The sequence below is a fragment of the Bos indicus genome, chromosome 8 (genome assembly GCF_029378745.1).
Source record: "Bos indicus isolate NIAB-ARS_2022 breed Sahiwal x Tharparkar chromosome 8, NIAB-ARS_B.indTharparkar_mat_pri_1.0, whole genome shotgun sequence".
In the NCBI taxonomy this organism is placed as follows: Eukaryota; Metazoa; Chordata; class Mammalia; order Artiodactyla; family Bovidae; genus Bos; species Bos indicus.
Window position 1 is genome coordinate 9785314 of NC_091767.1, and position 23704 is coordinate 9809017.

General features: G+C 47.1%; 1 protein-coding gene across 1 annotated transcript in view; it reads left to right on the forward strand.

Moving 5' to 3' along the window:
- Window positions 1-23549, forward strand: part of INTS9 (integrator complex subunit 9) — a 127049-nt gene extending 103500 nt beyond the window's left edge. The window contains exons 10-17 of the mRNA XM_019965827.2: window positions 1134-1314; window positions 6880-6940; window positions 11040-11211; window positions 14505-14629; window positions 15451-15618; window positions 19824-19922; window positions 20981-21118; window positions 22855-23549. Coding sequence (XP_019821386.2) covers window positions 1134-1314; window positions 6880-6940; window positions 11040-11211; window positions 14505-14629; window positions 15451-15618; window positions 19824-19922; window positions 20981-21118; window positions 22855-23031 — 1121 coding nt within the window. The 3' untranslated portion in view covers window positions 23032-23549. The remainder of the gene's footprint in view (window positions 1-1133; window positions 1315-6879; window positions 6941-11039; window positions 11212-14504; window positions 14630-15450; window positions 15619-19823; window positions 19923-20980; window positions 21119-22854) is intronic.
- Window positions 23550-23704: the final 155 nt, after the last annotated feature.

Consider the following 23704-nt stretch of genomic DNA (forward strand, 5'->3'; position numbering starts at 1 on the left):
TTGGCCTATTTCCTTATGGGTCACTCAGCAATGATCAGAGCCCAAACAGAGACAAAGAAAGTTCTGAGCAGGAGCTGAAAAGAGAAGGCGCTGGGATGGTCCGTCCCGAAGCTCATCTGCCATTGGGAACTTGAAAACCCAAATCCATGCCTGCACACCCTGGTCCCCGGGCCTGAGATGTTGCTGATCCCTCAGGTGATCATCAGTAAGCCTCTGGACCCTCCCACTCTGGTGCTAGTCTTCAAAAGAAGTCAGTGTTGGGACTTCCTTGCTGTCTAGTTGGTTAAGAATCCTCCTGCCATTGTAGGAGACGTGGGTTCTATCCCTGATCCAGGAAGCTCCTGCACGCCTCAGGGCAGCCAAGCCCGTGCACCAGAACTGCTGAGCCTGCACTCTAGAGCCTGGGAGTCACACCTACTGAAGCCCAAGACCCTAGAGCCCGTGCACCACAAGAAAAGCTGCTGCAGTGAGAAGCCCTGATCACAACTGGAGGAAAGCCCTCCCAGCAACCAAGACCCAGCGGGCCAAAAATAAATAGTTCATATTTTTTTTAAAGTCCATTGTTTGTTGAATGGACCAGTGACTGAGAATCCTTACTAAAATTGTTCCTTTAAAAAAATAACTCAGGGTCCTCCCCACCTACACACTATAATACTGCTGATTTTATTGCTGTTTGAACTACATAGCAAGCAACTGAAAATCAGAACTCAAATCTTTTTTTGTTCTTTATGTTTTGATGAAAATTTTTGTTTTGATGACTTTTGCTTAAGAAAATAGTGTATTTGTTATTCATTTAAAGTGGAGGCAAGATTACATGGTTTTTTTCCCCATGTATGGGTATGAAAATCTTTTTTGCACCAAATATCTCAGTTGATAGAATATTAATTTTTTGGTACATTTTCCCCAAAAAAACCAAGTTGATTGTTACCCAAATGAAGTGAATTATAGGAACAGAAGTGGAAAAATGAAAGAAATGCAAACATAATTTGTAAAGTTCTGTCCTCCCTGTATAAAACTGTTCTTTTGATGCTACTTTCCCCGCCTCTGGCCTCAGCTCTTCTCTTTTCTTTTTTGTTTTTAATATTATTGAAGTCCGTCTGAGTTACAGTGTCCTGTGGCTTCCACCCTTCTAGCACTGACAGTTCGAAATGGAGGAAACGTGTTGGTGCCCTGCTACCCTTCGGGAGTGATCTACGACCTCCTGGAGTGCCTGTACCAGTACATCGACTCGGCCGGCCTCTCCAGCATCCCTTTCTACTTCATCTCCCCGGTGGCTAACAGTTCACTGGAGTTTTCACAGATTTTTGCCGAGTGGTAGGTCTCTGTTTTTCCTGTGATCCCTACAGTCAAGCAGTAGGAAAAGAAAAAGCTTTTTAGTTTTAATTTAAAAAGAAATAGAAATAATCTTATTTTTTCTCACCTTACTGTGAAACCTTCATTTTTTTCTTTTTTCCTTTCTGTGATATGAAGATTGTATTAATGAAACCCAGAGCAGTTACTTTGCTAGGATTTAGGAGAATTGTTATTAAGAAGGGAAGGAGGAAAGGCAAAGACGTAACTTAGCCACCAGTTTCAAAATGAACAATAACTGTTATGCACTTACCTTCTCACATGCTTCCCTCTGTCTGTTACAAAGTGCAGTTACATTCTTAAAGCTAAAAAAAGTCTCCAACCCAAGCTCATGTTCTCTGAAATTTTTTATACCAAATCTGATGGGGAAAACTAGCTTATTTTTCCATTTCAATAGTATATTTGGTGACAGTGTTTTATTACAACAGGAAATTATTTGATCAAATCCTAGGATGGGTAAATTATTGAACAATATGAAGTGGGTGAACCTTTTCAGGATTGTTTAGACAGATGTTTGAATCTAACTCACCTGGCCACAAAAAGGCAGGGTAGGAGGAAATACTGTAAATTACACACCGGACTTAATGGTACCCAGGGATGGGGTTGTGACACACAGGTGTGCTTAATCCCGTCTACTGGTGTGATGACCTAATGGGCACAATAGTCCACAAAGCCTCTGATTTAAGAGGATTTGTACATTACTCTGTGCAACGTTCACGAACTCTGGGAGATAGTGAAGGACAGGGAAGCCTGGCGTGCTGAAGCAACTGAACAGCAACTGCGCAGCATACCTCTTCGCACAGATTATCCCAAAGTCACGCTTGCCTACCCCACTTTTAAGTATCGTTTTTTTCTTCCCATTTTAGTTGTGCTCAAGGCCCTTTTTTTCTGTTTTTAAATTCAGTCTTCTCCGTCCAACGTGTGTATTATTCATGTTCGTTCATAGGACTTTTTGTTGTTGTTTATATTATATTTGACTTAGTGACTAACAATAAAAGGTCACTTTTATTGGCGGCCATTGGATTTCTTCTTTGATTAGAAGTCTCTTCTCCGCATTATGGGAAGGTAATCTTGACTAGGTGGCAGTCCACATGAGGATCGCTGCACGTTCATCAGCATGTCCTGAACGTCTTCATCCAGACCCTCAGCTGAAAATACTGAACGATGCAGGCTCGGGGACCAGCCCTGTGGGCAGTGTCCTAACTGGTGTCTGTGCTTCCATCCACTCTTGTCAGAATGTCTGATGGGGTAGGACTCGGGACTGGTAAGAGTAGGTTGTTTTTGAGTTCCTGTTTTTTGTTATTTGTTTTTAATATGAGTGTAATACATGTTTACTAGAGAAAAAGAAAGTTACAGAGAACAGTAAAAAATAATCAGAACCCATGATCCCACTACCAGAAATAATGTCACTATTAGATTCTGATGTATTTCATCTTTCTATGTAGGGATCATGCTGAATATTTAATTGTGAATCCTGCCTTTAAATTTTTTAATCCGCATTGCAGGCAGATTCATTCCCAGCTGAGCCACCAGGGAAGCCCAAGAATACTGGAGTGGGTGGCCTATCCCTTCTCTAGTGGATCCTCCTGACCCAGGAATCGAACCGGGGTGTCCTGCATTGCAGGCGGATTCTTTACCAGCTGAGCTACCAAGGAAGCCCAATACTAGATTAGAGCATTAGAAAATCCTTGATACCATCATTTTTCCTTGACTGCATTATGACATCATCACTCATCATTTATACATAGTATAATTTACATAACTGTTGTCTTATGGGTGGACAGGCTTTTCCCAGTTTTTTTCCTTTTAGTGATAAATTTTCGATTAATATCATTCTGTATATTTATGACTACATCCGCTTTGGGTAAGTTACTAAAAATAGTATTACTGGAACAAAAGATGTACATAGTTTTTAATGTTCATTATACAAATCTAAATTGCTTTCCAGAAAAATGTTTGTGTCTTCTGTAAATTACTCCTTATTTGCCTATTTACATACCAGAGGTGTTGTACCTTTATCTATTTATTTGAACCCTATACATGTATTAAAGATCCTAATGCTTTGTTATATCTACAGACATTGTTTCCCATTTTGGCCCTTTTTTCAGTTTTGTCTTTTGAATTTGTTTTTTCAATAATAACTTGTTCCTTTTAGTAAACAATTTTAAGTATAGAAAGGCTGCAGATATAGTACAGAAACTCCCATATACCTTCTCCTCAGGTTCCCCCCTACCCCAGTGTTCATATCTTACATGGTCATGCATTCTGTATCAAAGCTAAGAAATTAACATAAGCACAGTATTATTAACTGAACTCCAGGCTTTATTCATATTACACCAGCTATTCCACCAATGCCTGTTTCCTCTTCCAGGATCCGATCCAGGGTAGCACATGGCACTCATTGGTTCATTCCTCTTTAATATTTATGTGCTTGGCTGCACTGGGTCTTTGTTACAGCATATGAACACTTAGTTACAGCATGTGGGGTCTAGTTCCCTGACCAGGGATTGAACCTGGGCCTCCTGCATTGAGAGCACCGAGTCTTAGCCACTGGACCACCAGAGGAGTCCCCCACGTTGCATTTCAGTTCAGTCGCTCAATCATTTCTGACTCTTTCCAACCGCATGGACTGCAACACGCCAGGCCTCCCTGTCCATCACCAACTCCCAGAGCTTGCTCAAACTCATGTCCATTGACTCGGTGCTACCATCCAACCATCTCATCCTCTGTTGTCCCCTTCTCCTCCTGCCTTTAATCTTTCCCAGCATCAGGATCTTTTCACATGAGTCAGTTTTTCACATCTGGTGGCCAAAGTATTGGAGTTTCAGCTTCAGCATCAGTCCTTCCAATGAACATTCAGGACTGATTTCCTTTAGGGTTGACTAATTTGATCTCTTTGCAGTCCCAGGGACTCTCAAGAGTCTTCTCCAACACCACAGTTCAAAAGCATCAATTTTGGGTGCTAAGCTTTCTTTATGGTCCAACTCTCACATCCATACATGACTACTGGAAAAACCATAGCTTTAACTAGACAGACTTTGTCCGCCAAGTAATGTCTCTGCTTTTGAATATGCTGTCTTGGTCATAACTTTATTCCAAGGAGTAAGCGTCTTTTAATTTCATGACTGCAGTCACCATCTGCGGTGATTTTGGAGCCCAAAAAAATCAAGTCTGTCACTATTTCCATTGTTTCCCATCTGTTTGCCATGAAGTGATAGAACCAGATGCCATGATCTTAGTTTTTTGAATGTTGAGTTTTAAGTCAGCTTTTTTACTCTCCTCTTTCACTTTCATCAAGAGGCTCTTTAGTTCTTCTTGCTTTCTGCCATAAAGGTAGTGTCATCTGCATATCTGAGGTTAGTGATATTTCTCCTGGCAGTCTTGATTCCAGCTTGTGCTTCATCCAGCCCAGCGTTTCTCATCATGTACTCTGCATATAAGTTAAATAAGCAGGGTGACAATATACATCCTCGACATACTCCTTCCCCAGCTTGGACACAGTCTGTTGTTCCATATCCTGTTCTAACTGTTGCTTCCTGACCTGCATACAGATTTCTCAGGAGGCAAGTAAGGTGGTCTGGTATTCCCATCTCTTGAAGAATTTTCCACAGTTTGTTGTGATCCACACAGTCAAAGGCTTTAGCATAGTCAATGAAGCAGATACAGGTGTTTTTCCGGAATTCTCTTTCTCTTTCGATGATCCAACAAATGGTGACAATTTGATCTCTGGTTCCTCTGCCTTTTCTAAATTCAGCTTGAACATCTGGAAGTTCTCAATTCATGTACTGTTGAAATCTGACTTGGAGAAATTTGAGCAATACTTTGCTAGCGTGTGAGATAAGTGCAATTAAGTGGTGGTTTGAACATTCTTTGGCATTGCCTTTCTTTGGAATTGGAATAAAAGCTGACCTTTTCCAGTCCTGTAGGCACTGCTGAGTTTTCCAAATTTGCTGGCATATTGAGTGCAGCACTTCAAAGCATCATCTTTTAGGACTTGAAATAGCTCAGTTGGAATCCCAGCTTTGTTAGTAGTGATGCTTCCTAAGGCCCACTTGACTTCTCATTCCAGGATGTCTGGCTCTAGGTGAGTGATCACACCGTCATGGTTGTCTGGGTCATGAAGATCATTTTTGTATAGTTCTTCTGTGTATTCTTGCCACCTCTGCTTTATATCTTCTGCTCCTGTTAGGTCCATACCATTTCTCTCCTTTATTGTGCCCATCTTTGCATGAAATGCATTTATCTCTTTTATTTTTTGACAGAAGTATTTTAGTTTTATACTTTTATATACTGATGCTAACTGATATATTATCCTTTGCAGCACTCAACATTAAAGTTTTAAACCAAGCTCTTTTATCCCTTTTACTGAGTTTGAAATAAAGACACTACTATTGTCTGTTTAGACACTATTAATAAGTAACCCTTCAAAAAGTATCATGTTTTTGTGTTTTACTTCTTCTTCCACAAAGGAGTTGTGGAAGTGATGTTTTAAAAAGTGATGTTTTTAAAGTCGAGTTCAACCAAAGGTAGGAAAAATTAGATAACAGATTGTGTAATGAAGTTAAGACTAAACCTAGACCCCCAGAGTCCTGAATTATTCCATCAAAAGTAATATCTGTTAGAAATGTTGAAATGCTTTAATTCTGCTTTAGTAGGATTCTTAGAAGCGGGTTCTAACAATCACTGCATGTGTTTTTTCCCCCAACTTAAAAATGTCAGACCTACAGAGCACCACATACCTTGATTAACTTTTTATCATATTTGTTTTTCCAGAAATCTCCGTGTCTTAAATGTCACATCTGACTAGGGAAAAACAGACTACCTAAAACAGTCAGTGTCTCTGAATTAAGATAGTTCCTGGAGAGATTTATTACTCTCCAGTTAGACTTACCAAATTCTGCTATTTATGAAATGGTACATGTACAAATAGAAATCTGTCTCAACAGAAAATTACTTTCTACTCAGAATTGGTCACTTTGGAATTTCCTGGTGGTCCATGGTTTGGACTTCGTGCATCCACTGCAGGAGGCATGGGTTCAGTCCCCGGTCTGGGGATTAAGATCCTTATAGCCTTGTGGTACAGCCAAAAAAACTGACCACAACTAAATGAAATACAGTATCTTGGATCCTGGAGGAGAAAAAAAAAAATCAGTGGAAAAACTGGTGACAGCTGAGTAGAGTCTAGAGTTTAGGTAACTGTAGTGTGCTGATGTCAATGTCTTAGTTTAGCAAAACAGTGAGATGATGAACTCTGTACTATCTTTGCAAATTTTCTGTAAATCTAAAATTACTCCGAAATTAGAAGCTTGTGTTTTAAGGGAAAAAATTTATTGAGGAATTTCAAAGGTTAAAAATACACTCACAAGAGACTTACATCCTAATTACTTTATAAATGCCAGCTATTTACAGTGAGATTCACTGGCAGGAAAATTTTAAACCTCAGCATGTATTTGCACTGTTTAACCACTAGGTGGCAGCAAATGCCTCTGTGCACTGTGCCTAATGTGCTCATCTTTTTTGTTTTTAAAGGCTTTGTCACAACAAACAGACTAAGGTGTACCTCCCAGAACCGCCTTTTCCTCATGCTGAGGTAAGAAAATGGAATCACTAGGTCAGAGCAAGTAAGAAATGTAGGTAAAGATATGTGGGTGGAAATAGCAGATCATTAGAATTAAGAAATGTGGAGATAAACTGATACAGCCTTCTGTTTGCCTTGTAAGGTGGCGTGAATATGCTAACTCAAGATGTGTTACTTTCTCTTCTTATTAACACCTTACATTTCCAGTATGTTGCTCAGTTCATAGTCTACTTCTGTTGCATTGACTGGGTGAGGAATTTTATTCTAGTATCTACTACTGCCTTTTTGCATAATAGATTTACTTATTGTCAAAGTCTTCCTACGAGTTGGTTGTGTCTTAGTATAAGGGCTTCCCAGGTGGCACTAGTGGTAAAGAACCCACCTGTTAGTGCAGGAGACGCCAGAGACATGGGTTCAATCCCTGAGTCAGGAAGATCCCCTGGAGAAGGAAATGGCAACCCACTCCAGTATTCTTGCCTGGAGGATCCCATGGACAGAGGAGCCTGGTGGGCTACAGTCCTTGGCGTTGCAAAGAGACATACGACTGAGCAACTAAGTTATGTTTTTTAGTATAAGATACTAAACATAGCTTATGTCCTTGGTATAAATATTTAATGATGAAAATGACAACATTTCAATTTAAAAAACAGAAAAATTCCCCCTTCTTCACAGAACCAGTCGTGTTTTTATACGGCTGTGTGTGCCCAGTTTCGTGACTACTTTTGTTTTTCACCAAACAGTAAATGATGAACCTTTCTCTGTGTGCCTCACTGTTATTGCTGCTGCCTAATATTTCATAGCACATCATATGAACGTCTTGTAGTGTTCTTGGCTTCCGTGGTGGCTCAGGTGGTAAAGAATCCGCCTGCAGTGCAGGAGACCCGAGTTCAATCCCTGGGTCAGGAAGATCCCTGGAGAAGGGAATGGCAACCCACTCCTGTATTCTTGCCTGGAGAATCCCATGGACAGAGGAGCCTGGCAGGCTACAGTCCATGGGTTCACAAAAGGGTCGGACATGACTGAGCAACTAACACTTTCACACATACAGAAAGCTCACCTTTGATATTAGAAGTCAGGAGAGTGGTCATCACAGAGACAACCGTGGGGGCGGGCAGGGCCTGGAAGCGGACAAGGGGCGTTTCTGAGGAGCCGGTGATGCTGTTTCTTGATGTGCCAATGGGAACACGGATGTTTTCGTTTTGTAAAAATGCCATCCAGTTAGGTACATCTGTGCAGGTACTTATGTATAGGGATTTCACTGACTGACTTATTATGCAATTAACTATTTGACTTGAGTAAATTGCAACAAATGTCCTGCTAATTATTTTAAATCTTACTACTGTTTTCCTACTCCCAAGGAGGGGTCTTTCATTAACTAAGACGTCAAGTGGAAGGTTTTGAGCAAGTTACTTGCAGTCCTCATACTGTCTGTTTCTGTTTTTAATTCTCTTGGCTGCACCACGTGGCACCTGGGATCTTGGTTCCCCAGCCAGGGATTGAACCTGCGCCCCCTCCTTGGAAGGCAGAGTCTTAACTGGGCCTCCAGGGAAGTCCCATGCAGCCCTCGTACTGTCTTTTGAGGGGTTGGGAGGGCAGTGCTAGGTCTTTGCTGCTGCACGGGCTTCACTCTAGCTGCGGAGAGCGGGAGCTACTCTCTCATTGCAGGCTCCGGCTTCTCCTTGCGGTGGCTTCTCTTACTGCAGAGCACAGGCTCTGTGGTGCAGGAGCTTCAGCAGTTGCGGCTCCCACGCTCTAGAGCTCAGGCTCAGTAGTTGTGGCGCACGGGCTCAGTTGTCCCGTGGCATGTGGGATCTTCCCAGATCCGGGATAGAACCCATGTCGCCTGCACTGACAGGCGGATTCTTTACCACTGAGCCACCAGGAAGGCCCCCTCATACTGTCTTAACAGCCGCCAAGGCTTTTGCAAACTCTGTCATTACTACAGTGAAACTCAGGGTAGAAATCTAATCGTGTCAGAACATTAAGTGTGGCAGAACATGCTCGGTGGTGGCTTTACACTGAAAGTGTACCTGCCTCTTCCCTAGTAACAGTTCGCCTTTCCTTAGAACTTGATCTCCAAGGGTATTACCATGTTCTTACCCACAAGTTTGTCACGAATGACCTTTGTCCCACTCACAGCTAGGGATGGGAAAAGACCCAAGTTGCACAATCAGGGTTCCTAATACGTACTTATTGATATTAGGGCGTGATGGAATTGATAGCCAGTGTCACGTGACCAGTGTCCATGAGAAAATACACTTCTGCCTTTAGTACTGATGAAAAACTGCTTTACAGAATTCCTGCCTGCAGCTCCACTGCCTGTGTAGTTTAGACCTTAAAACAGCACAGAGATAATTCTGGATTGTCAAAAAGGTGGTAAGTCAGCTGGAAAAGTAGATATAATGGGGGGAAAAAATCAGAGCGCCTAAAAAGTGACTAATGTGCAAAGACCTACTGCTCTTCTTCGATTCCCAGTCATCTCTTTGACATGTGTGGGTACAAGAGAACTGGTCCTTTAGCCAGCCATTTATCCATTTAACTGGGGTGAGTAATGCTTTGGGCCACATAGGTTATAAAAAATGTCAGTTTTATTAGTATGTAACTAGGAAGTAAGAATGCAATGAGTGTTCCATCTTTACTATTCGTATCCCAGCCAGGCATGTGAGCCCTGATTAAGACCTCCAGGGTGGTCTTGCTAATGAAAGCAGTCTCTTAGAATTAAAGGTTAAGTCTTTCAGAGTAAAGAAAGTTGGGTTTCCCTTTGGGAATGGCCCCATTCTTGCCTCATCCTCACTGTTGGGATGGCAACAGGTGGGCTTGGAGTTGTTGCGGGCTCCCCTCGTATGCATTAGGAATGACTACAGGATCGAGAAATGTCTCACACCAATTCTTTATCCATCAGACAGCATCTCAGGGCAATGTTGTTGTTGTCATTTAGTCACTAAGTCATGTCTGAGTCTTTGAGACTTCATGGACTGTAGCCCGCCAGGTTCCTCTGTCCATGAGATTTTTCAGGCAAGAATACTGGAGTGGGTTGCCATTCCATTCTCCGGGGGATCGTCCTGACCCAGGGATCAAACCCAGGTCTTCTGCACTGCAGGCAGATTCTTTACCACTAAGCCTCTCAAAGGCAATACTAGTTGATACTGAGGGTCTCTGAAGTGTGGGTGTTTGTCATCTGACTTGTTGGTGCCAGAGTGAAGCAGTGGGGCTGGGGCAGCATGAAGAACTTCTGAGCCGTGTCACAAGAGGCCATCTGTGGTGCTCACTGTATATGGTGTTGTCTTGGGTCAGGCCTGATTGGCAGGAGAGTATTTCCAGGGGTTGTACTGAAAAGAGGACCTTTATGGTTCAGAACATCCACTTTTTGAGACAGGTTTGAAACCGTGCATGGCCTGCTCCTCACCGCAGCTCTCTGTCGGGAGGACGTCACGCCTCCCGCGCACGCTTCTGAAAGCCTTGGTCCTTGTGCTTCGGTCCCCACGGTGACGTAACACAGCTCCACCTTCCCAAGCGGTGGTCCTGTGCTGGTAAACGAGGTTACTGTGTGAGGTGTTAGTTGTTGACAGAACTCAGTGATGCTCAGAGTTTGGGAAAGTTACTTGTACTTCGAAGACTTCTGGGGGACTTCTGGGCCTGGGGCTCAGAGTGTCAGGAAGCTATAAAGGAAGGGTTAGACGGAATCCAGCCAGAACAGCCTGAATGAAAGTTTCGAATAAGTATGACACTTGTAGAGCTTCCCTGGTGGCTCAGATGGTAGAGAATCTGCCTGCAATGCAGGAGACCCAGGTTTGATCCCTGGGTCAGGAAGATCCCTTGGAGAAGGGAATGGCTACTCACTCCAACATTCTTGCCTGGAGAATTCCATGCACAGAGGAACCTTGCGGGCCACAGTCCATGAGGACACAAAGAGTCGGACACGACTGAATGACTAACACACATATAGACCAGTGTTACCCAAAGACCCATCGTTGGAGAAGGTCACATTGTAGGTTAAAAACCTGTATCCTTATCTTGTATTTTTAATGTTCTCCACTCACTCTGACATGCAGCAGTCCTTCCTTCATGGGCAGGCTAACATCTCTTCCTGTGCTTTTGACACGTGCTCTAGCTCATTCAGACCAACAAGCTGAAGCACTACCCCAGCATCCATGGAGACTTCAGTAACGACTTCAGGCAGCCGTGCGTGGTCTTCACTGGACACCCCTCCCTCCGGTTCGGGGACGTGGTCCATTTCATGGAGCTCTGGGGCAAGTCGAGTCTCAACACGGTCATCTTCACAGGTGAATCAACCAGCAAACAAAACCCTGTGCTTCCCACTGGGACCATCCCTGAATACCTGTAGGATGTTACCTACCACGTAGAGACCCCAGGAAGAATTGACAGTAAGGTGTAAATATGATACTGTTGTTGTTGTTGTGTCCGACTCTTTGTGACCTCGGGGACTACAGCACACCAGGCTTCCCTGTCCTTCACCATCTTCCGGAGCTTGCTCAGACTCATGTCTGTTGAGTCAGTGATGCCATCCAACCATCTCATCCTTTGTCACCCACTTCTCCTCCTGCCTTCAGTCTTTCTCATCATCAGAATCTTTTCCAGTGAGTCGGCTCTTTGCATCAGGAGGCCAAAGTATTAGAGCTTCAGCTTTAGCATCAGTCCTTCCAATGAATATTCAGGACTGATTTCCTTTAGGATCGACTGGTTGGATCTCCTTGCTGTTCAAGGGACTCTCAAGAGTCTTCTCCAACACCACAGTTCAAAAGCAACAATCCTTTAGATCAGTATTCTGTTGTAAATACGAAAGGATAAATCACCAGCAGGCGGAGGAGAAGAACAAACAAAGTGTCCCATTAGGTGACTGCACTGGACAGGGCTTTCATAGCTGTTTTTGTAGATTTTGTCCCCGAGACAGGTTTCTGGTCTAGAACTGCTGTTGACAGGATTTTGTAAGCTATTCAAAAACTGCAGGAATTCCAGTGATCAGTGTCGCTTCACCCTTAAGGAATTACTGACTGAGATGGATCTTTCTCCTTAGGTTATAGTTTGCTCTGGCTTGGGGTTTTACTTAATCATTATCTTATCAATCAGGGTCTTCAGATAGTCTTGGGATTTGAAACTCTCATAGGCATTGAAGTAAAGAGCCTTGATATGAAATCTAGGCGGAGTTACTGTAATCTCAGCCAGGTTACTCGCCTCTGTAAGATGAGACTGTAGGTGGCTCCTCCTCGGGCAGCTCTGTGCTTTTAGTGAAATGTTATAAGGAAGGAGTTCTTACAAGGCCTGGCCCAAAAGCCTGGGGAGAAAGGACCGGTTGCCTTCTGGGAGTTTTCTAATGACTTTTAAGACATGAGTGGTGGAGGAGTCTAGTTATGCCCAAAGCCTTGGGGCCAGGTGGCCCCTTCCCTGTGCTCAGCAGTGGGGCCAGCCAGAGACCACCAGGAACATCCCAGTAATCAAACAGACTTGGGTGCTGACTCTGCAGTGAGTTGGGGAGACTGCCAGGGGGAGGCGGGAGGCTTCACAGGACATGGTCAAAAGAACTTACAGGTTGGGCCTTGGGTGGGGTGATCTTGGAGATGGGCTCATTGCTCCAGCTTGGTGTCATCAGGACTGGAAGTAGTTCTCTGGTTGGACATCTTGATTCTTGTCTAGAGGGTTAGAAGAACAGAGCCAGGACAGGGTGGCATTTGCTTGTTTTGAGGTTTGGACAGGGTTGTGGTCTTGCATTCAGGCATGACTACAGAGGGCCTTGTTTCGGTCTTGATCCATGGTGGTCACCGAGCAGCCTTTTGTGACATCGGCATCGTGTGGGATGGTTTGTGTGCAGCGGGAGGACGTCGCCTGGCCTCGAGTGACGGAAGCACTCAGAGGAGCAGCTGGTAGGGGCAGCTGTGCTCCGTCCAGGCCCCCTGTTAGCCACAGGCAGAGGAAGCCAGGCTGTAAGGTTCACACCGCCCAGAGCCTCACCATTGATTGCCAGGTTCGGCTAAACAGGAAGTCATCCGGAGAAGGCTATCAGCAGTAGGACTAAGAGGGAGCTCCTGTTCTTTCTGAGGGATGTTGGCTCTGATGTGACAGTGGGCACAGTAGGACAAGGCGCAGAAGAAGTGTCACGAGACCAGAAACTTCCCTTCAGCCAGCTGAAAAGAAAGCAAGGGCTACATGACTGTCCGTACGTGTGTCACCCAGCATTTGTCTGGGTCAGGAATTTATATTTAAACTGGTGTGCTGCACTTCCAGAGCACAAGCTGTATCATTTACAGTGTCTGCTAGGTTCTGGGACACTTTTCCTGGTTGTGTGACCCCTGGGAATTGTATCCATACAGTGGATACTCAGTATCCATCAGAGAGAGATGGTCATCCCCCAGGCAGGTCAGGCTGCTTTGGGGGTTTCTGGGTTCTTCTTGGGTAGACAGGATCCACCGGAAGAGTGAGCATTTAGAAACCTGGAAGCTCTGTGCCTTCTCCAGAGTTCCCCGGGGTAAGGAGCAGTGCGTGGAAGCCGGGGGCTACGTATGGGAAGTGGTGTCCTCATGGGGCACAGGCTGTGTCAGGAACCTACAGGTCATTTTTCATGCCAGGACTAAGCCAATGCTTTTGGCCCGAGGTGGGCAGCTTTCTCAGTTAGAGTAAGCAGTCCTTGGCAGGCCAGCTCCAGTGGGGCTCCGCAGAGAACAGGCCGGCCAGTGAGGCAAGGACGGTTCCTGGGCGCTGGACAGGCACTACGGATGGGCCAGCAGCCTCAGCACAGGCGTCTTGTTGACACAGGTCACGATCCTTCTCTTTCTTCTTTGCATCCTGTCGAGTAGGAGGCGTGGGACTTGTCTCTTGCGTGGGGGTGATCTTTGAGCTCTTGCTTTGAGTGGCCTGGGCCGGACTTCTCCACTGTGAAGTCACCACTTTTGTATTAATCAGTATCTCTTGGGGGACACTTTGAGGCTGTCTATTCATCTGGTCCTCCCCAGAGGTTTATCTAATTTTCCCAGCATCTATTGATGATTCTGGTCTGAATAAATTATTCCTGCGATGGCTGCCAACGCATGACTTTTTTTTTTTTTTTTTTTTTTCCAATTTCATGGTTTCTTCTACATTTGTTAGTTGGCATCTTGTTGCAAAGAAGAGCTTTCTTCTCTCCCTCATTTACTTAGGTATCCCTTCATTGTCTCATCTCTCTCTGTCAGTGTTGAAAACCTCGAGTTCACACTCCTGCCTGCAGTTCCACGTCCGGCCTGCAGCGCTTGGTCCGGCCTCTCCCTCTCTGCCCAGCGATCACTCCTCTCCCCCCAGTCAGGACTCTGTCTCCTGTACCCGCAGGGCCTTTGCTGTCTTGCTGTCCATCCGCTGGGCCTTGGGCATGCCAGCCGCTTCCTCACATGGCCGCACGTCTATTGCTTTCATTTTTAACACTTACTTTCTTGGCTGCACCAGGTCTTAGTTACGACCCGGGGGATCCAGTTCCCTGACCAGGGATCAAACCCAGACACCCTGCATTGGGAGCGCGGAGTCTTAGCCACTGAACCGCCAAGGAAGCCCCCGGCGCCTTCATTTTGAATTTCCTTTCTTGCGTTCCCCTTAGAACCCGACTTCTCGTACCTGGAAGCACTGGCTCCCTACCAGCCCTTGGCCATGAAGTGCATCTACTGCCCCATTGATACACGACTGAATTTCATCCAGGTGTCGAAGCTGCTCAAAGAAGTGCAGGTACAGGGGCGGGGCAGTGGGGGCCCACTGTGCCGCTTGCTCCCGCGTCTGTGCACTCTGCTCTGCAGACGAGGGCTAATGTCCTCACCCCCGCCCCCCAGCATGCTCGGCCCAGTACCCTCCAGGTTCCAGACTAGTGGGCTTTCCACCCTGAAAGAGGTTTCTCCTCTAAAAAAAAAAAATCAAAAGTGGAAGGAAAAGCAAGCCTAAGCAGTGTATTATTTTTGACAAGGACCACTTGTGTCCAGTTGGGTGGTATTTGGCCGAAGTAAACACTGGCTTCCTAATTATTTTTCTCCCAAGATAATAAAAGAAGACATTTATAAAAACAAAAACCAAAAAACTCTGACGTGGTGTGTCCTCCACAACTGAGGACACAACCTGGCCATCGCCCACTGCCTAGGACCTGGGGGCCTACAGGTCCAGACCGGAGACCCAGCCGAGCACAGAAAGCCACAGCTCTTCTTCGCCAGCGAGTCAGGGTGCCAGTCAGTGCTGCTGAGGGACAGAGAGGCTGCCCTCCAGGGACTGGAGACCCTTTGAGAATGGGCCCTTGGATGTCACCCTCAGGCTTAAATAGAGGGAGAAAACAAATGCACGAGACAAAGGCAGTAAATCCCTTGCTCATCACCATGGCTTTCCTTGAAACTTCCGTGCTTCTCCCCCAACACTGTGGTCACTGGTGACTTGGGTTTGAGAGGATGGGAGCTCAGCACGGCCCTGTGGTGAGCCTGGGTGGCGTCTGGGGAGGGTGAGGTCAGGACTGGGCCTGCTGCCGCCTCACGCCCTCCTTCCCCCAACCCCTCCCTCTCGATCCTCAGCCCCTCCACGTGGTCTGCCCCGAGCAGTACACCCAGCCACCCCCGGCGCAGTCCCACCGCATGGACCTCATGGTGGACTGCCAGCCGCCCGCCATGTCCTATCGGCGCGCCGAGGTCCTCGCCCTGCCCTTCAAGCGTCGGTACGAGAAGATCGAAATCATGCCGGAGGTGAGCGTTGGGCTTCCCGGGGCTTCCCCAGGTTTCCGCTTGAGTCTGGAAGACTGTCCTGGGGTGGCTTTCTTTGCAGTTTGTGTCACACATGGATGAACCAAGGTACACAGACCCTTAGCAGGTAAGCGGGAAGCGGGCTGAGCTTTTCAGCTGCCTCTTTGGCTGCAGCAAAAGTGAGCTAGCCCTTAGTGAACATCCAGAACGTCCAGCCCTTCGTGAACTCTGAGTTGCAGCATTTGGGATCTAGTTCCCTGTTTAGGGATCCAACCTGGGCTCTCTGCACTGGGAGTGCGAAGCTTCAGCTGCCGGACCACCAGGGAAGTCCCCTTCCTCCTGTTTCCAGTAATGAAGTAACAGATGTCAACACCAGGCCTGCTGGAGTGCCGCTTATAGTAAAGTTCAGTGTGTCACCCAGGGGGTCGGAGCCTGGAGAACAAATAATGCGGTTGTCAGCTCTGTCATTAGCCACCTTAGGCTTGTGGCTCTCTCGTCCTTCCTGGACCTCATTTGCCAGTGAGGCTCAGGTCTCACTGAGTTCAGCAGTAGATGGAGGACATGAAAGTGACCAAAAAGTAAGGAAAGTTTACATCCCTGCATGATCATCATTTGCATGCATTTTAGTAGAACGTAAAGATTTTATTCTGTGAAGATTTTGTCCTTTAATCCCAGTGAGTGTAGAGCCCCCAGCTGATCTGGGCCGTGGCGGTGCTGGGGCACGTGGCGCACGCCTTCCCGTGGGGATCGCAGCGGGGTACGCGGGGCCACTGTCGCCAGCAGCGGCAGCCTTGAGAACCTGTTGGAAATGCAGGTTTCTGCAGCCCCACCTCAGTCCTGCTGAGGCAGAGACTCCAGGTGAGGCCCAGCCTCTGGGTCTCTGCCAGCCTCCTTGTGGGCCTGATGCCCGCTAAAATTGGAGAACCACTGGTGTCAGAAACCAGGTGTCAGTGACCAGGTGTCAGTTTCCAGTGTGAAAGGCAAAAGTAAGGCAGAATTGGGTCTCCGGAGCCCAGGTGGGATCCCTGCTCCTCACCTGAGAACCAGCGCTCTGGACAGCCTCCTTTTGTTTTTAAGGCCCCTTGGCCTTCTCAGGCCTTGATTTGTATGACCCTGTCATAAGATTCATTTTTCCATAAAAGTGTGCTTGTTCATTCTAGAAAACTTGGGAAATAAGGAGGAAAAGGATACAGACAAAAAAAAAAAGTCAATCCTAGTTTGAATACCAAACATAATTACTATTCCAATTTTTGTGCATTTGCCTTGTCTGTTCACCGTGTTGTGGGTGTGTTTGAATCATGTATCATATAATCCCTTTGTCATGTAAAGGTAAGTATATTGTGTCATTCAAGATGGTCTATCGTGAATGTCTCATCATTTCACTGTTCCTGTATTGGTGGATATTTATTATTTCTGCATTTTCAAATTGCAAATAATACTTTTAGAAACATGCTTTAACATAAATCTTTGTGTGTGGGATGTAGAGAGAGAACTAGAAGTATCATTTGGTTTTGTCTGGGAAGTACAGGTGAGAGGAAGGAGTTAAAAGTCTGTCACGGTTCTTTCGGTTTTGCTACAGCTAGTGGATGCTCATCTCTCCCCCAGATCAGCTCCCTGGTAGACCCTCCTTCTCTCTCCCTGCTTGTGCAAAGCGGAAGCCCTGTCGTCAGCCCTCAGGGGCCTCCATTAAGAGAAAACCTCTGTTTCTGGGGTGGCCAGTGAATGCGCCCTCCTTCCCAGAGATGTCTTCACTGAGTCGTCTGTGGGCTCCGGATAGATTTCCCTGTGGCTGAGCTGCCACTTCAGAGTCTCCTTGGAGATGAATTTATTCCTGGGGCCGCCCAGGGAGAGTCCCCCGCCTGCTCAGCTCCCACACTGCAGTCTGTGAACCGCCCCAGGACAGGTCTTTGGCTTTACAGGTCTGCCCGGCAGCCTGACCTTTGTCAGCGCAGCGTCAGAAGGTAAACGGTATTTGTGAATGGGCGTGGCCGAGCGCCTAGAGCGCACGGATCTCTCAGTGGGAACATTTCACACTGTTACATTCTTTTCTCTTTTTAAAATTTTGTTTATTTTTGGCTGTGCTGGGTCTTGCTGCACGGGCTCCTCTCTAGCTGCAGCGTGCCGCTCTCCCGTTGCAGTGGCTTCTCCTGTTGCGGAGCGTGGCCTCTAGGGCACGTGGGCCTGGTAGTTGCGGCGCTGGGCTCTGGAGCGCAGGCGCCATAGCTGTGCACAGGCCCAACCGCTCTGCAGCATATGGGATCTTCCCAGATCAGGGACTGGACCCGTGCGTCCTGCACTGGCAGGTGGAATCCTTACCTCTGAGCCACCAGGGAAGCCCCCACCCACCCCCCCTTTTTTTAAGTTGAAGTACAATTGACCTGCCTTCCTCCATGTTAGTTCCTGGTGCATAATAACATGGTGATTCAGTGTATCTCTACATTACAAAATGATCACCACACTAAGTCTGTTACCATAATGGTACAGTATTATGGACTGCGTTTCCCATAATGTACATTTCATCCCCTTGAATCAGTCTCGGTCACCTATTTGAGAAATTGGTCATTGCCTCCCTTCTGGCAACCACCTATTTGTTCTCCTTAACTGAGTTTGTTTCTTTGTTTGTTCATTTGTTTTGCTTTTTAGGTTTCACTTGTCATAATACCCTCTGGGTCTATCCATGTTGTCACAGCAAAATTTCATTGTTTCTTTATGACTAATATCCCGTGTGTGTGTGTGTGTGTGTGTGTGTGTGTGTGTGTGTGTGTGGCATCTTCTTCATTCATCCATCAGAAGACACTTAGGTGGCTTCCATATCTTAGTTAGCTATAGTAAATAATGCTACCCTGAACACAGGGGTGCATGCATCTTTTCAAATTAGTGTTTTGTTTTCTTGGCGTAAATGCCCAGGAGTGGACTTGCTGGGTCATCTGGTAGTTCTGTTTTTAATTTTTTGAGGAACCGCCATACTGTTTCCATAGCACCTCCACCAATCTGCCACCCCACCAACAGTGCCCCCGTGTTCTCCTGTCTTATATTCTCACCACCAGTTATTTGCTGTCTTTTTGACAACCACCATTCTGACAGGTATGAGGTGACACCTCGTTGTGGTGTTGATATCCACTTGCCTGATGATTAGTAACTGGCCATCTCTATGTCTTATTTGGAAAAATGCCTATTCGGGTCTTCTGCCCATTTTCAGAGTGGGTATGTGGAGTTGTAGGAGTTCCCCGTGAATTCTGGATTAGCTGGTGCATCATTTGTAAATACTTTCTCCTTTACCGTAGGCAGCCTTCTTGTTTTATTGACCGTATCCTTCATTGTGCAAAAGCTTTTTTTTTTGATGCAGTCTCATTTATCTTTGCTCTTGAATCCCATACTTGAGGAGATACATCCAGAAATAAAATTGATAAAAGACCCATGTTGAAGGTGCCTGTGTTTTGTTCCAGGAGTTTCATGGTTTAAGGTCTTATATTTTAAGTCTTTAATCCATTTTAAGTTTGTTTTATGTGGTACAAGACTTTGCATATCGCTGTCCAGTCTTCCCAGTAACATTTATGGAAGAGACTGTCTTCCCCATTGTATATTCTGGCTTCCTTTGTCATAAATGACCATATAAGCATGTGTTAAAAAGACTTTGAATCACTGTATTTACATTTTCATTTGTCTCCAGGTATTTTCATTTCTTCTTTGATCCCCTCAGTGGCTCATTGTAGAGTAGCACATTGCTTAGCCTCCATGCACTTGTGTGAGTTCTTTTCATGTAGTTGATTTCCAGTTTCATAGCATTATGGTTGGAAAAGATACTTGATATGATTTCAGTCTTCTTAAAATCTGCTGAGACTTGTACTGTGGCCTCACGTTTGATCTGTCCTGGAGAATGTTCCACGTACACTTGGGTAGAAGGTATATTCTGCTGTTTGTGGACAGAATGTTCTCTCTCTCTATTAAGTCCATTTGGGCTAATGTATCATTTGAGGCCAGTGTTTCCGTATTGATTTTCTGTTTGGGTGATCCATTCACTGATGTAAGTGGGGCGTTAAAGGCTCCTGCTGTCATTGTACAACTTTCGGTTTCTCACCGTCCATCCCTGAGCTGGGCATGGTGGCCCAGCGTGGCCTCCTAACCCCTCACCCTGGGCAGCACGGCTGCAGCACCCTCTGCCCCCAGTTTACAGGGAACCTGACTGAAACCCCCGTCTTTGCTCCCAGCTTGCAGACTCGCTGGTGCCCATGGAGATTAAGCCTGGCATTTCCTTGGCAACCGTCTCGGCTGTGCTGCACACGAAAGATAACAAGCATGTTCTTCAGGTATCAGGGGAGGCTGGGCTGGGCTGCAAGAGGAACCTCCAGGGCCTGTGGGGACTGGAACCCTTCCTCCTGAGAAGGTGCCGACATTCCAGCCAGCTGCCAGGACAGTGCTGCCCACACCAGCAGATGGTAGAGGTCAGACTTCCTGAGGGACCAGATCTGAAGGGAAGGGCACTACTTATTTCTCTGGCTATGTGCCTTGGAGAGAGAAAAGAGAGGAGAAACAATTATTCATAGGGACGGGGTCGCCCACCATTCTAGAGCCATCACAGCTCCAGGAGCATCGGCTCCCCCAGTGGTGCTCAGGAGACAAACTCTCATTGGGTGTCCGTCCTGAGCCCGCAGGCATGAGGTGGGAGGGAAGGTAGACCCAACAGCAGACGCAGCCCCTGCCCTCGGGGGCCCCAAAGCAGTCAGGCCAAGGGCTGGGAACCGCTGTTTGGGCCCCCATCTTCACCCTTGTGGGGACCCCCGTCAGGGCTGGGCTCTGCCACTGTCGGATGACAGTGTTGTGTGCCCGTAGCAGCCGCTTACGGTGCTGGGCGCGGGACCAGGTCCTGACCCGCCATTGTCTTATTTAGGCCTCACAGAGTCCTCTACTATCACCACTGTAGGGGCAGTTGCTCTGCCCTTCGTTTTCTTGACGGAAGGACTGTAACCGGTCAGTCTGGCCCCACAGCCTGTGTCCTCAGCCCTGGTACCTACTGCTCCAGGCCCAGCTGCCAACGTGGGTTATTAAGAATTTACTTAGGAGCCTGGGGGGCTACAGCCCACGGGGGTCACAGAGTTGGACACGACTGAATTGAGTCGACTGAAAATTAAAAACGGATCTTGCTAAAAGGAAGGTGTCTTTGCCAGCTGAGGTGATGATTCTGTGGCTCGTTGGCTTTAGCTTGTGTGTACTGTGTGGAGATCCAGCTGGACAGCCCTGAACACAGGGCACAGCGGCACCGGGCCAGGCCCTGGCCCTCCCAGGAAGAGGGTCCCACGGGTGGCCTGCACCGACCTGGGGCTCCTAGGTGATTTCTTGACGAGACCCCTGTTTTCCTCCTGCCCAGCCTCCGCCCAGGCCCACCCAGCCCACAGGCGGCAAGAAGCGAAAGCGGGCAAGTGATGACATTCCAGACTGCAAGGTTCTGAAGCCTCTGCTGAGTGGCTCCATCCCTGTGGACCAGTTCGTGCAGACGCTGGAGAAGGTGAGCGCTGTAGGCTTGCGCATGCGCCGTCTGACCACGCTGGCGTCCCTCCCGGGAGTCCGTGCGCTGTCCCCGAACCAGGTGGGAGCTTTAGAGTTAAGAGGGGAGCTGACCTTCCTCCCCCTACCCCACTACCAGGCTGCCACAAGACTGCGCCCCAGCCCCACTTCTTGTGGGAACCAGACCAAAGAGGAGCCTTTCTTCAGAAACAGCTGTGACACATCGGGCAGGGGGCAGGCCAGGAAAGAAGGGTCTGCCCCCTTAGGGCCCCACTTTTGTATGAGAAGACCCTTTGCATGGCCGGCTCAGAGGAGATGCCAGTGTGGTGTGGGATGAGGGGTCCTGATCCCCTGGCGCTCAGGGAGTGGGGCCAGTGATTCCCAGATGGGAGAGAGAAGCAGGCGGTCATGGTGGAGGATGGTGGTCCCTCCCCCAGGTCAGCACCCCTCCCACTCTTCCTCCCTGGTGGCTGGTGGAATAGATTTCATGACTACAAGTAAGAGGAAAAAGACTTTATTAACCTGAAAGTGTTTTGTAATTCTGGCTTCAGAGACCACTGTTTTGGCATCAAAATTAGAGTCCTTGACAGAAAAGAGAAGCAATTGGCTAAAGATAGTATTTTTCATGCTGCTGCTTGCGGAAAGAACTGCAGTTAGCACTAGAAACTATTCCAGGAAAAGAGATTTTCTTCTAAGTTAGTTACTGCCTTTTGTCCAGACTAACTCAGTACCTCAGTGCTTTCCAATCTTAAAGGCTTTGTCTTTGTTGGGCTCCCCTGACCCCTAGAGATGTGGGGACACCCCTTGGGGACCCCGTGTGCTGTGCACACACCAGCGTTCCTCCTGACCATGTCTTGCCCCCGGCTGTACTGATGGGACTCACACTTCACTTGTTTCTTGAAAACTTGAAACACCTTGCTTTCCCAGAAAGATCTTATTTACTTCTGTCTGGCTCTCCCAGGAGTTGATCTCTAGGACCCGACTATTTCCCACTCCAGTTTCTGCCCCGATCTCCTCATGCAGGAGGAACATCCCTTTCTGCGCCAAAGACGGAGAACCTCCCTAGGTCATGATTATTACCTATCTTGTGTCCTTCTCAGGCAAATCATTCTTCTTTCCACTTCTTTTCTTCTTTCTCAACTTTACATCTAATGTGTAAGGAAATTCTGAGTTAGCATGGGAGGGGGCCCTGGAGAAGTATTGGATACACTGCTTCGTCTTCCCCTTTGGCAGGGACTTGCCAGATCACAAGGTCACTGGTACCTGTGGTGAGGAAGGCATCTTCCTGGGACAGGGTGGAGGGTTTTTACAGGTGTGGCCCAGAGGCTGGGATGGAACGCCCAGCCTCCTCAACCCAGGTGCCTTGATGTGCTCCTCAGATGATACACAAAAGCTTAAGCAGGTGGTAGGAATTCTGTTGTGTTTTGTATGAGATTTTTGCATGGTTGGGAGCTTCACCTGGAATTCTATTGCTGTAGTAGGTCCTGGGACTGCTCTGAAGAACTGTATTGAGGAGAGTCCAAAATGCCAGTTTCTAGAATGTTCAGTGTAGCCAACGCTGGAAAGGAAAGTGAAAGCGTTAGTTGCTCAGTCGTGTCTGACTCTTCGCAATCCCATGAACTGGAGTCCGCCGGGTCTCCTGTACTGCAGGCCAAGTCCTCACTTACCGTGTGAGCCACCAGGGAAGGAGCATCTCAGACGCTAAAATGCCTTCCTGCCCCTTTTCTCTTGGTGCAGCACGGCTTCAGCGACATCAAGGTAGAAGACACAGCCAAGGGCCATATCGTCCTGCTGCAAGAAGCCGAGACCCTCATCCAGATTGAGGAAGACTCGACCCATATCATCTGTGACGACGACGAGGTGCTCCGGGTCCGCCTGCGGGACCTGGTCCTCAAGTTCCTTCAGAAGTTCTGAGGGGAAGGCCCATGCCGCCTCCACATCCCCGGACCCCTGCGTCCTCCACAGCAGCTGCCAGCCCCCAGCGGAGGAAGGGAAGACCCGCAGCTGGTGGGTCTCGGTGGTGGTGGGCTCTGGCTCGAAGAACAAAGAAGCGGCTTTTGAGATACCTTCTCAGGAGTTACAGCCAGAACCTCGCAGTCTAGATTCTCAGCACTGTTTGAGGAAAGAGCTCTCCCTTTAAACTTTAGGCATGTGTCCTTCCCAGGCCTGCATAGCCAGGTAGGTAAGGCAACAGGCTGAGGAGGAGTGAGAGTCACAGCAGCTTTGCGTCGGGTCAGTGGTGGGAGGAACGTGAAAGATGACTTGTGGCCTGTTTGTCACAGTTTCACAGGCCTCAGGCAGAGCAACTGGTCTTTGATTTTATTTTGTTGTCTACAGTGCTGTACCTGGTAAGAAAGACGATGCCAGGAAATTAGCAAAGGTTCATTTTCTTTTATAATGTGAGCTCATTTTGTTAATAAAATTTATTTTTTTATAGAAGTAGCTGTGTTCTGTTGAACCTAGGATTTATGCATTCACTTAGCATCTATGAAAAGATATGAAAATATACAGAACTGAACTTGGCAAATTTTAGTTTGGTGTGTGCATTAATGTATTTCTTCAGTTGTATAAAGGGGTGCTTAACTTG